The sequence below is a fragment of the Artibeus jamaicensis genome, unplaced genomic scaffold (assembly GCF_021234435.1).
Source record: "Artibeus jamaicensis isolate MK-2021 breed Jamaican fruit bat unplaced genomic scaffold, CSHL_Jam_final contig_525, whole genome shotgun sequence".
Lineage (NCBI taxonomy): Eukaryota > Metazoa > Chordata > Mammalia > Chiroptera > Phyllostomidae > Artibeus > Artibeus jamaicensis.
Genome location: NW_026521874.1, coordinates 11,220,025 through 11,233,002, shown reverse-complemented (window position 1 = coordinate 11,233,002; position 12,978 = coordinate 11,220,025). Strand labels below are relative to the sequence as shown.

Below are 12,978 nucleotides of genomic sequence, written 5' to 3'. Positions count from 1 at the left end.
ACTTCTCAATCCCTTAGCTTTTATGTTTCCAGACACATTCTGTACTCTGCAGTCAGGTCCCCTGCTGTGGCAAGCATGCCTTACCCATTCCTCCCTCCTGAACTTGACTCATGTCTTTATTCTCACTTGGAACGCCTGAGCTCTTCCATCACACACCCAAATCTAACCTGCTCTGACCAACCAAAAGAAAGTTTTTTAATGATATGGGCCACAATGAAGAACCTATACATGCCTTTTAAGACCAGTTATCCATTTTGGCAACAAATTCCACATTATCTTGCCCATTTAACTCTTCCATGCATTTCTGAATTGCCTCCTCTAGGGAACAGTGAATTCTGGGACGGCAGTTTTGTCATCTCACCCATTTTATCCTCTGCTGAACAGAGTACGAGTGCTTTGCAGTTAATAAAGTTAATTTGGAAAAAAAGGAAAGATGATCGACCCTCTGTCATTTAAATGGTATTTAAGATTAACTTATGGACTTATTTATTCATTTTCCCAGCATTTCACAAAATTTTTAAACAAAGAAAAATGTAAAGAAAGCACAGTTGTCCACTACCTAAAAATTAGAATTAACATCTTACTGTAACTGCTTAATCATATATCTACCTACTTGCACATGTTTGTTTCTAAAGTTTAAGCAATGACTAAAAATACTTAAAAATTAAGGAATGGGTTCTGCCATTTTTAGTACTTGATTTGGACTATACAGCTCAAATAACGTAGTGTTATAAAGGATCACACAAAAGACTGGAAGCTAAGCAGACTGGTTATGATTCCACCTGCCCTGATTTTGCCAGCCTCTGAGCTCATATTCGTTTGAAAGGTCATCTGCAAAATAACTGAATGTAAATCTTTAATGGGGTTAAATGTTAATTACACACAATTTAGCAACTTAATGAATCATACACAACATATGTAATCTGAAACAGAGAGAAGGGACAAGAATCCAGGTCTCTAACCGTGCGTAATCAACAGGAGTTTTCCCACTGGAATCCTGTGTGCCCGGGTCTGCTCCGTACACTGCCAATAATTCTGCCTGCAAAATCTGTCCTGCTTTGGAGGCAACATGGAGTGGGGTATTTCCTTTTTCCTAAGAATCATTAATAAAAAGTAGACAAAAAAAGCAAATTAAATAAAGAAAAGGCTACACAAACACAACCCACTTAGTTTCAATTTAACAGGTGGATCAGTTCAAGCTTTCTTACGGGGTGAAAGAAGTTGGCTTGTGCTCCTAAAGATAACAGCCTCAAACAGGTTTCAAGGTTCCCTGTTCTCACGCTTGAATGGAGTTGCTGAAAAACACACAAACAGAAAAGAATATTGTTAAAAGTGTAAAGAGTGATGTACTGGAGCGGCTGGCAGACCATTTCAGTATATGCTGTATTAATGAATGTTAGCTCAGTAAGGCGGATGAAGCATTCTTCCTTGCTGGTCACAGCCGGCCCGGGTGCTACGGGGGGGTCAGGCCTATTTTACTGATAAGGAAACTAGGGCTTGTAAAGCTGACCTGCCCAAATGCAGGACCTAAGTGGCACGACTGTACCTTGAGTGAGAGGGAGCGTAAAGAGGTGGCTGAGCATGGCTCTGAAGTCTGACAGACCTGAATTTCAAACCATACACCCTTCAAGCGTGTGACTTTGAGGAGGTTTATTAAGCAACGTGGACCTCAATTTCCTCATCGTTAAAATGGTGATAGTAACACCGCCTATTCACAGGGTTACTATAAGGAGTCAATAACATAGCAAAGTGTTTAGCACAGAATCTGCTACGTAGGAAATACTCAAAGAATACAGCTGTTATTATAATAATAACTATTCTTACTTATTGTTGTTATTTGACCTAGGACTTTAGGGCTTCATATCCTACACTGTACAAACTTCGGGGCGCTGCCTTACACTGCATGCACCCTTTGTACAGCACTACTCTTGGCCTTGTATACAATGCTCTAAGAAAGTCTTCCAGGGTGGGAACTGGGCCTGTTGCGTACCAAATTCTGTACCACTGAAGACAAGGGCTTACACATTTACAAGTAAGTGCCTCCCTTCATGTCTAACCTCGAATTGTCAAAATGCCGTAATGTTTATCATAAAGAATAAAGACATCTACTCTAACACCTATATCTAAGCCTTATTTTTTGAATTTATTTTATTTTTTAAAAACCGTGGTAAAAAACCAGTACCATGTCTTATTAATAATGAAAGTGACAAGAAACAAAGAAATAAACATTTCTACACAAAGTTTAAAATTCTGAACTGTGAGTGCCCATGCTGTGTGCGAGCATTTGATAAAAGAAGTGCTTTGAAAATAGAGATGCATGTTTCTTGTAGCATCTCTCAAAAACAGGCAAAAGCCCAATAAAGAAAACCATCTACTCATTTTACAAGTATAATAAACCATCCCGTGTATCATAGCTTTAAGTCACACTCTGGTTTTTTTGTGTGTGTGAATTTTTTAAAATTTTATTTAGTTATTTTTCAAGTATAGTTTTTTGTCTATTTCTCCCATCCCAGCCCCCACCCACCCTGTGTTCCCCACCTCCCTCCCATTTCTACCCCCTTAGTTCTCGTCCCTGTGTCCTTCCTATTTGTTCCTCCAAATCCCTCCCCCTTTTTTCCCCTTAAATTCCCTTCCCTCTCCCCTCTGGTCACTGTCCCCTTGTTCTCTATTTCAGTGTCTTTGTTTTTATTCTGCTTGCTTGTTTGTTTTATTGTTTAGCTTCCTGTTAAAGGTGAGATCATATGGTATTTGTCTTTCAACACCTGGCCTATTTCACTCAGCATAATGCTTTCCAGTTCCATCCATGTTGTTGCAAAGGGTAGGAGCTCCTTCTTTCTCTCTGCTGCATAGAATTCCATTGTGTAAATGTACCACAATTTTTTGATCCATTCATTTACTGATGGGCACCTAGGTTGCTTCCAACTCTTGGCTATTGTAAATTGTGCTGCTATGAACATTGTGGTGCACAGGTTCTTTGAAATTGATGTTTTAGGATTCTTAGGATATAATACTAGCAGTGGAATTGCTGGGTCAAAAGGCAGGTCAATTTTTATTTTTCTGAGAAAAATTTCATACTGTTTTCCATAATGGTTGTGCCAGTCTGCAATCCCACCAACAGTGAACTAAGGTCCCCTTTTCCCCACAACCTCTCCAACATTTGTTGTTTGTTGCTTTGTTTATGATAGCCATCCTGACTGGTATAAAGTGGTATCTCATTGTGATTTTAATTTGCATCTCTCTGATAGCTAATGATATAAAAATATGGAACGCTTCACGAATTTGCATGTCATCCTTGCGCAGGGACCATGCTAATCTTCTCTGTATCGTTCCAATTTTAGTGTATATGCTGCCGAAGCGAGCACTAAGTCACACCCTGTTTCCTGAAGCTCCTACTCAGTATATTACCTAGAGACCTAAAGCAATCCCACAAACTTTCTAGTCCCTTCTAGAAACTGAGAGGGTTCCCACTTCAAAATAAGACAAATAACTTATAGAAATATAATTTTCAAACCACATCTGAAAAACACAAGTAGTTCTCTAGATACGAACTTCTCCTCTCTGCCCTTACCTCTACTGGCATGAACAGCCACCATCTGAATTAACATTAAAGACAAACACAATTGCAACAAAAAAACCTACTATTAATTATTTAGTGACCAGACAGCAGTTTTTGCTTTTTCTTTTTTCCCTTTCAACGTGTTTTCTGTCCAAACAAAACAACACACCGCTTCACCCAACAATTTCAGAGATCTAAAAAGGCGCGGCCCACCTTGCTAAGGTCTTTGGCAGTGGCACTGTCGTCATCCCGGCAGGGCAGGCGGTGGACGAATGCTAACACCTGGTACTTGGCTCTGATGAACTCCGCTTTATTGGGGCTGGTCGGGAAACAAGAAAGAAAATACTTCACTTGCAGTTCAGATATGACACTCCCCATTTTTTAGGACCCACATCCCCTACTCAAGAATAAAATGAATACTGAAGTAAGTCTGTAGCAGTGGGTAAGACCTGAAGTCTGAAAAAATGTATCAGTCACTGTAATGAGCAGGACTGCAGAATGCTTACTTTTTATAGCCGCTTTCTTCCCCTGTGCAATTTTCTTCACTGACCTAGCAACCTTGTGAGGAAGCAGCATTTCATCCTGTCTCACAGCGAGCCGTCAGGCTGCACCCAGAACCCAGATTTCTGGTCTGACAACCTCTTGTTTGAGCACCTAAGCTTAAATCTGATTACACCAACAGCCTCCAAACCTTAGTCTCAAACTGGAGAAACCACTGACATGTACTGGGTAACCACGCAAAAGAGATGGTTCCGTGCCTGGCCTTGTTCTGCATTTCTAATATCAAAGAGCTCAATGAACAATTCCTGTAAACACCTCTTGTGCTGCCCTTGTAGACGGCAGACAAAAATATCTACACTCCTTCAGTGGGCCCCCTGTGTTATGGAGAAATAGAAGTATTTATAAACATTCCACTCACTGTACTTTATCCTGTGGATTAGCTTTACGTCTTCCACTCATAATAGAGGTGGGGTCCAGCAAAGAATGCTCCCATATAGAATTAGCACCATTATTATATAAGGTTTCAACCATCTAAAACCAAACAGCATAAAAACCATATTTTAACTTCTTTAAGCAAATACTCAGTGACCAAGCTGGGAAAGCAGAGCCCCGTTACAAACACTAGCATGACTGGCACAGTGCGCACACCATTCGTTTCGGATTTAAAGCATGAAAGATGAACCTGTACTGTACGCAGAATTCAGGTTTGACCAGTAGGATAGCTACACAGCTAAATGGGTTGGATCATACTGTTCTTACAGATTATGCAGAAAGAGCAGTTTGATACTTAGGGCAGTGCTTCCCAAGACTGATTATCCAAATACTATGTGTAAGATTCTTAACAACCCATGTACCACCTAGACTATCTACTCAATATTTTCCTTTCAATCCACTCATTTTTAAAACTTGTACTAGCAGTTAGTTTGATGTGCTATTATAGTTTCCTTCTACACACTAAAATAATGCAACTGCCTAAATAAATATTGGAGTATTATCTACATCTGCTTTAAGTACCACTGGTGGTTCACGGGCCATACTTTGGGAATTGTTGACCTGAGGGTCAACCTCAGCATTTTAAACTACTCATCGGCAGACTTCATTCAGGTCCTCTAATAAAATCTGTAAACACAGACCTGAGAGCAGTAAAAAACCACCTGTGCATGAGAATAAGCTGTTAGAAACTTGTGAGTAAAAGCTATTAATAAGCCATATCTCCCAACTGCATTTCAAAGTGCGACTACTGACATGGCCCCATCTGTTTTTTACATTCATGCAGATCCTGTGACATCAGAGACCCAAACCCACTTGTCTGGTCCTTTGGTTTGCCTGAGCAAACCTGTTTGCCTGTTTGTGGAACAGGTTGTGCAGCTGCTGTAAATTTAGTAAAATATGTACTCAAGACAAAGGAAAGGGAAACATATGCTTAATTCTTAGTTCCAATAGAACTTGAGAATGTATCCCCCAAAACAGAAGTACAGATGACATGAAACTGGACTCCAAATAAAACCACACGCAACACTTAACAGTGTTAGGCAATCAATCAAAACATGTTAACTGAACCTGGTCTCTAACTAGTAATAAGATCTTGAAGAAAACTTAAATCAGATGTTGCAGAAATTTCTCAGGAATTTTAGTCCATGCTTCTATCAAACCAGGAAAAAAAATGTCCTAAATATATTAGTGGGTACTCAAGGATAAGTACACTAACAAAAAGTTTCTAAGGCTGTAGCTTTCAGAAACATTCATCATTGTATGTGGAAAACATAGACTGTTTAAAAACAATTTCTGGAGACATTCTAGCAAGTCGGCAGTGATACAGTACCAAGAAATTTTAATGACTATGTGAGGAATTTAAGACAGTCACAGCACCTCTATTCAGTGATGATTCAAGCACTATTGTACAATTTAAGGAGCAGTAGAAATTTTAGTTGCTAAAGCAGTGAGCCCTAAAAGCAAATTACAAACCATGAGAAGAATTCTTCCTTTACCTGAAGCAATGTTGGAGGCCACGGCGTGTGTTTAAGGTGCCGTACTTGAGAGATATGACGCCCTAGACTCCGATGGACACTGCAGCACTCGTCACATATAAAAGTCCCCCGATTTACTGATGCCCAGGAAGGATCTGGGAGGAAAAAAAAATCTCAGTGGCAAGGATACCAGTTGGTTGCTTCACTGCCAGATGGCAAAAGGTGACTGAGGTATGGTGTTTCAGAAAAACAAGATGTTTTTATTGTTTTAGTATGGCAATCAACTACATATCAAACTGGTGAGCTGGTCTGATGGGACCACCTTTCCTGGCTGATTGGGCACAATGTTAACTGAGCTATGAACATGAGTTGAAGCCTCACATAAGTAGCTCTCTCCTTTCTGGTTCAGGGCCACAGTCTGAAGTCCTAATGGGATCTGTTAACTCAGATACATGCTCTTCCATTCAATATAAGAAGCAAGCTGAGAGGATACAGATGCATCATTTTAGATCCATCTCCACAGATGGCAAGATAATATTACTATGATAATGAATAACCCACATAGCATTAGCTGAAGAAAATGGCAGAAAGACTGCTACAAATCTATATGCCCATCTGCTTAGCAGAAAGCTGAGAACGACAAAACTATCAAAGTGCTCAGCTGTTGCGGTTCGGAGGACTGAGAAATCTGGCCCCCTTCACTAGGGGGATGTTCCAGGTTATCTATTCATTGTTTTAAATAAACTACTGAGTCTAACCTTGAAACTGATCTGAGAGAACAAATATGTAATCACAGAAGCTTCATGGAAGCAAAGATATAATATAAGAACAACTAACACTTTTGGCATATTACTATTTTCCTGTGAAGTCCCACAGAACTTCATTGGACACCTATACCAAAAGAGGTATAATTCACACTGATAAGCGGTAAGAATAATTCACACTGGGTTAAGTAAACTGAATATTTAGAAACAAAAACAAAAACAAACAAAAAGACAGACCTACAATTCATCAGACTCACCATGCAGTGACAACAGGTGCCCCTCCAGCTGCCTGGTCTGAGGGTTATATTTAAAAACTCTCCAATGTCCACAAAAATCTCTAAAATGCATGGGCACCATCTTTAGCATTTTTAACAGTTTATTCAAACTCTTTCCAACCATGTAATGAAAAGTTATGGGATTTCAATCAAAGATGAATCCGAGGAGTCAGAGCGTGCGGTGGTTAAGGGGACTGGCTCTGGAGACGAGCAGTCGGGGGTTTGAACCCCAACTCTCCTGCTTCTCACATGACGATCTGAGCAAGTTTCTTTCTTTCTTTCTTTTTTTGTCTTTTGAGCATCCTCACCATGGATCAGGTGGGAATAACGACACATCTCAGAATAGTGAGGATATTAAAAAGTAAAGTTGTTTGCATATACTAAGTGATCAATAATGTCAACCGTTACAACTTTTCTCAATTATTTTCTAAGTACCATTCAGATATTTTCAAGAGCCTACGGAAATTCGTGACCACTGGAAAAGTTTTTGATTGTTAATACTTAAAGTGTTGAATGTTTCATGTGAACACTGTATTACTGTAGTAAAAGTCTCCGTTAAACTCAGAGTAGAATATATTTAAAATGAACTAGATTCATTGAGAAAAAGTAAAATATTTACGAAGATGTGATCATGGTTAAATGTCTGCCATGAAACAGAATAGAAACCAAATGATTCAGTACTGTTATACCATTCCAAAGAGCAAAGATTAGAAACATCAAGATGAAGGGTCCTCTTACAAAGATACATAAATTTGCTTTTTGCAGTGTGGTACCACTACTGGTGACAAGAAAAATAAGAGACTGTTTTTTAATCACAGCTTTGGTTTTCACACATCTATTCAGCAAATTCACAATATTCTTGCAGCATATTAAAGGAACAAGACAACAAGGAGTTAACACCCATTAAGCAAGGTTCTCGATTAATCATTTTTACATCATGGATCAGAATCCCGTGAAAAGAATATTAGAATGTTAACACAGCAAAATCAAGTCTGTATGAATGTCGCTGAGTGATACCCTTCCAGTGTATCTGAAGCTTAATGCCAGAGCTACTTAACCTGGGCTCCAGGAATACATAAAATAGGCTTCAGAAATGTCTGTGACCCACTGAGAAATCTTAACATAAATTCTGTATGAAAGAATAAGTGTGCATGCATTTTCTGGGGCAAAGGCCTTAGCATTCATCAAAATTTCAAAGAGACCCCTAACCATAAAGGTAACTCTTTCACTAGGGTTTTGCAAAAAAGCAGCACCAATTCCTGGCTGCTCAAGTTCGCAGAACACCTCAAGGTAGCCTAATTATATTCAAAACAGGAAGGAAGTGACTCAAGTCTCTGTAGATTTGGCACATAAGACAACCAAAATGATAAAATGGAAGAGAAAATGTTCTGAAATGCACAAAACCCTACAGGAGTGCAAGGTAGTATTTAGGGCGGCAACGGAGCCAAAGTTTTCCTTTGCCCCCATATCGTCCATTGAGAATTAAAGACTATGAGTTCCAAGAGGAAGTCTGACTCTAGACTCATGTGAATCGAACACATTCACAGACAGTTCAACTGAAAACAAGCAAGAAAATAAGGAAGTGGAACAAACAACGTTTTTTAGAGAATACAGTGGAGTTGGTATAACCTACACCAACTTGGTTTATAAAACATCTTTTTAAACTCCTCCTCCCCTTCCCTGTCTTCAAAGAAAACTGGTTAACATCACGGGCACTACTACGCAGGCCATGAAATAACCACATGAGGTTAGAAGTTATCACGGTACTGTTTAAAACCGACCTGCACTTCCACATGACAAGACGAAGCTCAGAACAGCTGCAAAAACACTGTTGCTTGAGGACTTCATTAAGATTGTTTATTGGACGCTTTTGTGCCAAGGAAGCCATCTTACCTTTGAATTACTTCCAATGCAAAGCAGATAAATCCAAGCACCGAAAACATCACAGACACCTGTCAATTCAGTTCTGACTGCTAAAGTGGACCTGAACTCTAAATCTGAAAATTATGCATGGAAGGAATGGTTCTGGCGTTTCGACGCCCCCAAATGCCTACAGTGCCTGAATGCCCCGTGACTTTGTGTTCCTTTTGTAAATTATAATTAATGTACGATTTAGAATTCACCTCTAGCTGTAAGGGGCTAGAAAAGTCCTGTACTAAAGAATACAATAGGAACAGGAAAAAGAACTTCAATGAGACGATCCTAGGACTAGTCATTGAATCTTCTTAATCACTGCTTGTGGTTACTCCTGATTATCCCCATCGGGAAAAGGAGGAAATCAAGCCTCAGACGAACGAAGTCACCAGCCCAAGGTCACCCAGAGGCAAAATCTAGTTGTAACTCAGGCCGTTCAGATGTCAAAATCTGAGATATGCACAGACTCCTACGGGCCGGGTGCGCGTGCCAGACCCCCAGTGTCCCGGAGAGCCTCTCCACCGGAGGGGTAGCCGGGATGCCCGGAGCGGGGAAATCGTCTCTGGGTCCGCTGGCCAGTCTCCGTGGAGGGAAGCGGCGACGGGCGCCCACTTCGGACAGGGTTCCCTGGAGAAGCGGCGGGGCTCTGGCTTGGCGGGGGTGCCGGGGGCAGAGGAGGTGACACCTGCACCTCTGGGGACCGCAGCTGGGAAGACGCTCGCATTTTACTTCTGTAATTGGCCTTCCTGTGCATTGCCCAAGCCCCTTCCTGTACAAGAAGTGGCCCCAGCCCCGACACCGCCCCCTTTCCGCAAGGCCTGGGACAGAAGGGACGAGAGGGACCAGAGGAAAGGGAGGGCGGCGGCCCCCTGCTCGCCCGGCTCTGACAGGCCCGGGACGGCTCCCGCCCCAAGGCTGTCAGCGTTCCTTCGAGTCGCGACCCCGGCCATGGAGTGTGGGGCTCGGCCGCCGGGAGCCGCCTGACCCGTGGGGGTGGCCCCGGGGCAGGGGTCCCAGTCGGGAGTGCAGAGGGGAGCGGGCCCGGCCGGTGGGACTCACCCGGCACGCTGCAGTCAGCGCACACGTCGCTGCTCCGGAGCCGCTTCGACATGGCTCCCGCCTCCTACCTGCCGGGCACCTGAGGCCCCGGGACAGCAAAGGCGGTGGCGGCGGCTGTAGCGCTTCCGCTCTAACGGGTCCCCACCGCAGCGCTGGCGGCGGCTGCGCCTCTCCCCTCAGCGCCTCGCAGCCGCGGCGCAACACGCACGCGTGGGGAGGGGCGCTTTGGCGTGGAGCAGTCATGTGACCGGAAAGGGCACGCTGCCTAGTCGCCATCTTGAGTGAGGGCAGCTAGCGTCTTGTGTCCTAATTATAAATCTTCAATTTGGGTCTCCTTTCCTGGAAGAGAGTCACTTAGTCCCAGCACTGATTAACACTAAAGAAAGCAGCAAAATCTCGTGACCAGAACTCTGTACCCACAATGTTACTGAGACAGACGATAGTCAAGTCACTAGTTTAACTTTGGCCAAGTTCATTTATTCTTTACTTTATTCAACATATTTACACTGAGCACCTACTGTGTTCCACACACTGTTCCAGGCAGTGAAGAAACAACAATGAGCAAAGACGACAAACTATTGTATCCTTATGAATCTTACGTTCTACTGCAGTAGACCTCCAATAAAATAAAAATTGGTTAGCTGTTTCTTTAGGTTGCAGTGTTAGTCTCATCTGCAAACTGGAAATAATATATTATTTACCTCTAAACCTCAATTTGCTTTTTTCTTTTAAAGATTTTATTTATTTACCTTTAGAGGGAAAGGGAAGGAGATAGGGAGAGAAATATCAATGTGTGGTTGCTTCTCCTGTGTCCCCTGCTGGGAACTGGCCTGCAACCCACGCATGTGCCCAGACTGGGAATCGAACTGCGGTTGTTTGGTTCGCAGTCTGGCGCTCAATTCACTGAACTACACGTGTACAGCCAGGGCCTCGATTTGCTTTTGTATGGCCTGCTACTTAAGAATGAGTTTTATAATTTTAAAATATGGAAAAGAAAAAGAGGAAGAAGAATGTTCAACAAACTGCATATGTGACCTGCACAACTATGTAGTATTTAGCAAAGAAGAAATGGAATAATTCACAGAAAAGTGCTGTGTGCCTGCCCCATAGTAGGCCTCAACAATAGTAGCTCCTATTATTATTATTGGTATTTGGTATTACTATTATTTTCTAATCACAGTTTGTTCATTTGGTTTTTTTGAGAATAAGGATAACAGAGTAATTTGTAGGATACTGTGAGGTAAACACAATGAGATGAATTTAATCAGTGTGAAGGAGAGAAGTGGCCCTGATGCTAATGAATATTTATTGTGTTATATGTGTCAGTTGAGCACAAAGGAGGCAGGAAGCTTTGACTGCAAATAAATGACAAAGATTTATTCAAGGGTCTTAAGTTCTTCATTCCTTCCTAAGTCCTTCAGAGGATTATCTACAGGAATTTCTATCTATAGGCATTGGGGCATAACTGAAAAGTTCAAAATTTTAAGGCCTCAAGCTCAAGCTTGTTAAAATATTCTATTCCTCATGCTTCAGCCCATTTGGTCTGGACCAGTTCTGTCAACTTAACTATACAGACTCCATTTTAAGTCAGACTAGTTTTACCCACGCGACCTTGTTGTCTTCACTCATTCCTCGTGTCCAAACACAACTATGAGCTCCATTCAGCAAGTATATGGACGCCTCTTATGGACCAGGTATGGTTTTGACTTTAGGTACTCTGGCAAGCAGCCATTGTGATGTTTTCCAACTAATAAATAAAAGAGATGTTCAATAAATGTGGGTTAAAGAAGAGAAAGAAGATTAAGTGTCACAGGTTTTCTGAAAGGATAGGACGTCCTGGAAGAGGTCTCAGAAGCTCTGGCCTTTGGTCCATCTTTCCATTTTGATAAACGTGTGGTGTGGGTATAACCACACCATTCCCAACAGTTCACAGTTACAGCCTCCCTGGGTACTATCCTGCTGCTCCTGCTTCCTGTTCTGGATGGTGGACTCAACACACGTAGAGAATGGATTCGGCCAGGATTCTTGAACAGCTGTTGTTGCAGGCAGCTGAAAAGCTGAATGTGCACAAGCAGAGAAGGCAGAGGGTAAGCTTTCTGGATGCATTAAATAACTTCACCCAGTTACGTGGTCTAGTTGTAGACAGCTGCGCAGAAAGCTCAGGCTGGTGAGTAGCTGTAAATTGACTTGGTTCCCCATTGAATCAAGGAGCTATAGTGTCATGGGTTGAAAATCAAAGAATGAACTTAATATATGAAGACTGTGGTCAAGTCTGGGTACTATCTATTAGTTCTTCTCCATAACCCAAAATTCAAACAGCTAGCTTCACAAAGAAATGACACTCGTATGTGGAATAAACCACCACCATAGTTAACTGAATCATAAGCTAGTTTGGAGTTTAGATAGAACAGTGGTTTTCAACTGGAGCGATTTCCCTCCTCCAGGGGACAATTGGCAATGACTGGAGATTTTTCTGGGGAGTGCTACTGGCGTCCAGTGGGTAGAAAGGCCAGAGATGCTGTTCAATATCCTACCAAGCACAGGACAACCCCCACAGAAATATTTTCTGGTTCAAAAATGCCCATTCCTTGAGAAACCATGAGCTAGAACTAACTCTGTATGATGTAAATATTTAATGCCACTTTCCCAGGGTTTATAGTTCCCTCTTCAAAACTGTATGATGTTGCCCACTTCTAAAGTGGTTTCTGACCAGTCACGGAAGAATCTGCCCACGTCCAAAAAGGCTGCAAGGGAGTCAGGAGCTGGAATGGTTTGGCCCAGGCCCTGTTGTCACCCCCTGACCGCAAAGTCGTTGGAAGTAGCCCAGTTGTGGACTGAACCATATGAGGTGGCTGGAGAAGGGGAAAGGGGCTGGAGAAAGGGAAAAGGGTTGGAGATGGGTAGATTGAGTTTGCGTGTCCAGATCCTGGACTAAGAAAGAG

The 12,978-nt window shown here is 42.1% G+C and overlaps 1 protein-coding gene and 1 non-coding gene across 13 annotated transcripts in view; both read right to left on the bottom strand.

The window, feature by feature from the left end:
- The window catches only part of GIT2 (GIT ArfGAP 2), a 45,709-nt gene extending 35,487 nt beyond the window's left edge, over positions 1–10,222 (bottom strand). For all 12 annotated transcript variants that reach the window (XM_053669662.1, XM_037156280.2, XM_053669665.1 and 9 more), the window contains exons 1-6: positions 10,037–10,222; positions 6,046–6,179; positions 4,476–4,588; positions 3,770–3,875; positions 1,209–1,295; positions 963–1,093 (exon numbers count right to left, since the gene is read on the bottom strand). In XM_053669662.1, coding sequence (XP_053525637.1) covers positions 963–1,093; positions 1,209–1,295; positions 3,770–3,875; positions 4,476–4,588; positions 6,046–6,179; positions 10,037–10,088 — 623 coding nt within the window. In that variant the 5' untranslated portion in view covers positions 10,089–10,222. The remainder of the gene's footprint in view (positions 1–962; positions 1,094–1,208; positions 1,296–3,769; positions 3,876–4,475; positions 4,589–6,045; positions 6,180–10,036) is intronic.
- On the bottom strand, positions 3,256–3,362 carry LOC119057492 (U6 spliceosomal RNA). The gene has a single exon (XR_005084097.1). It is a non-coding gene; the product is annotated as a U6 spliceosomal RNA (small nuclear RNA).
- Positions 10,223–12,978: the final 2,756 nt, after the last annotated feature.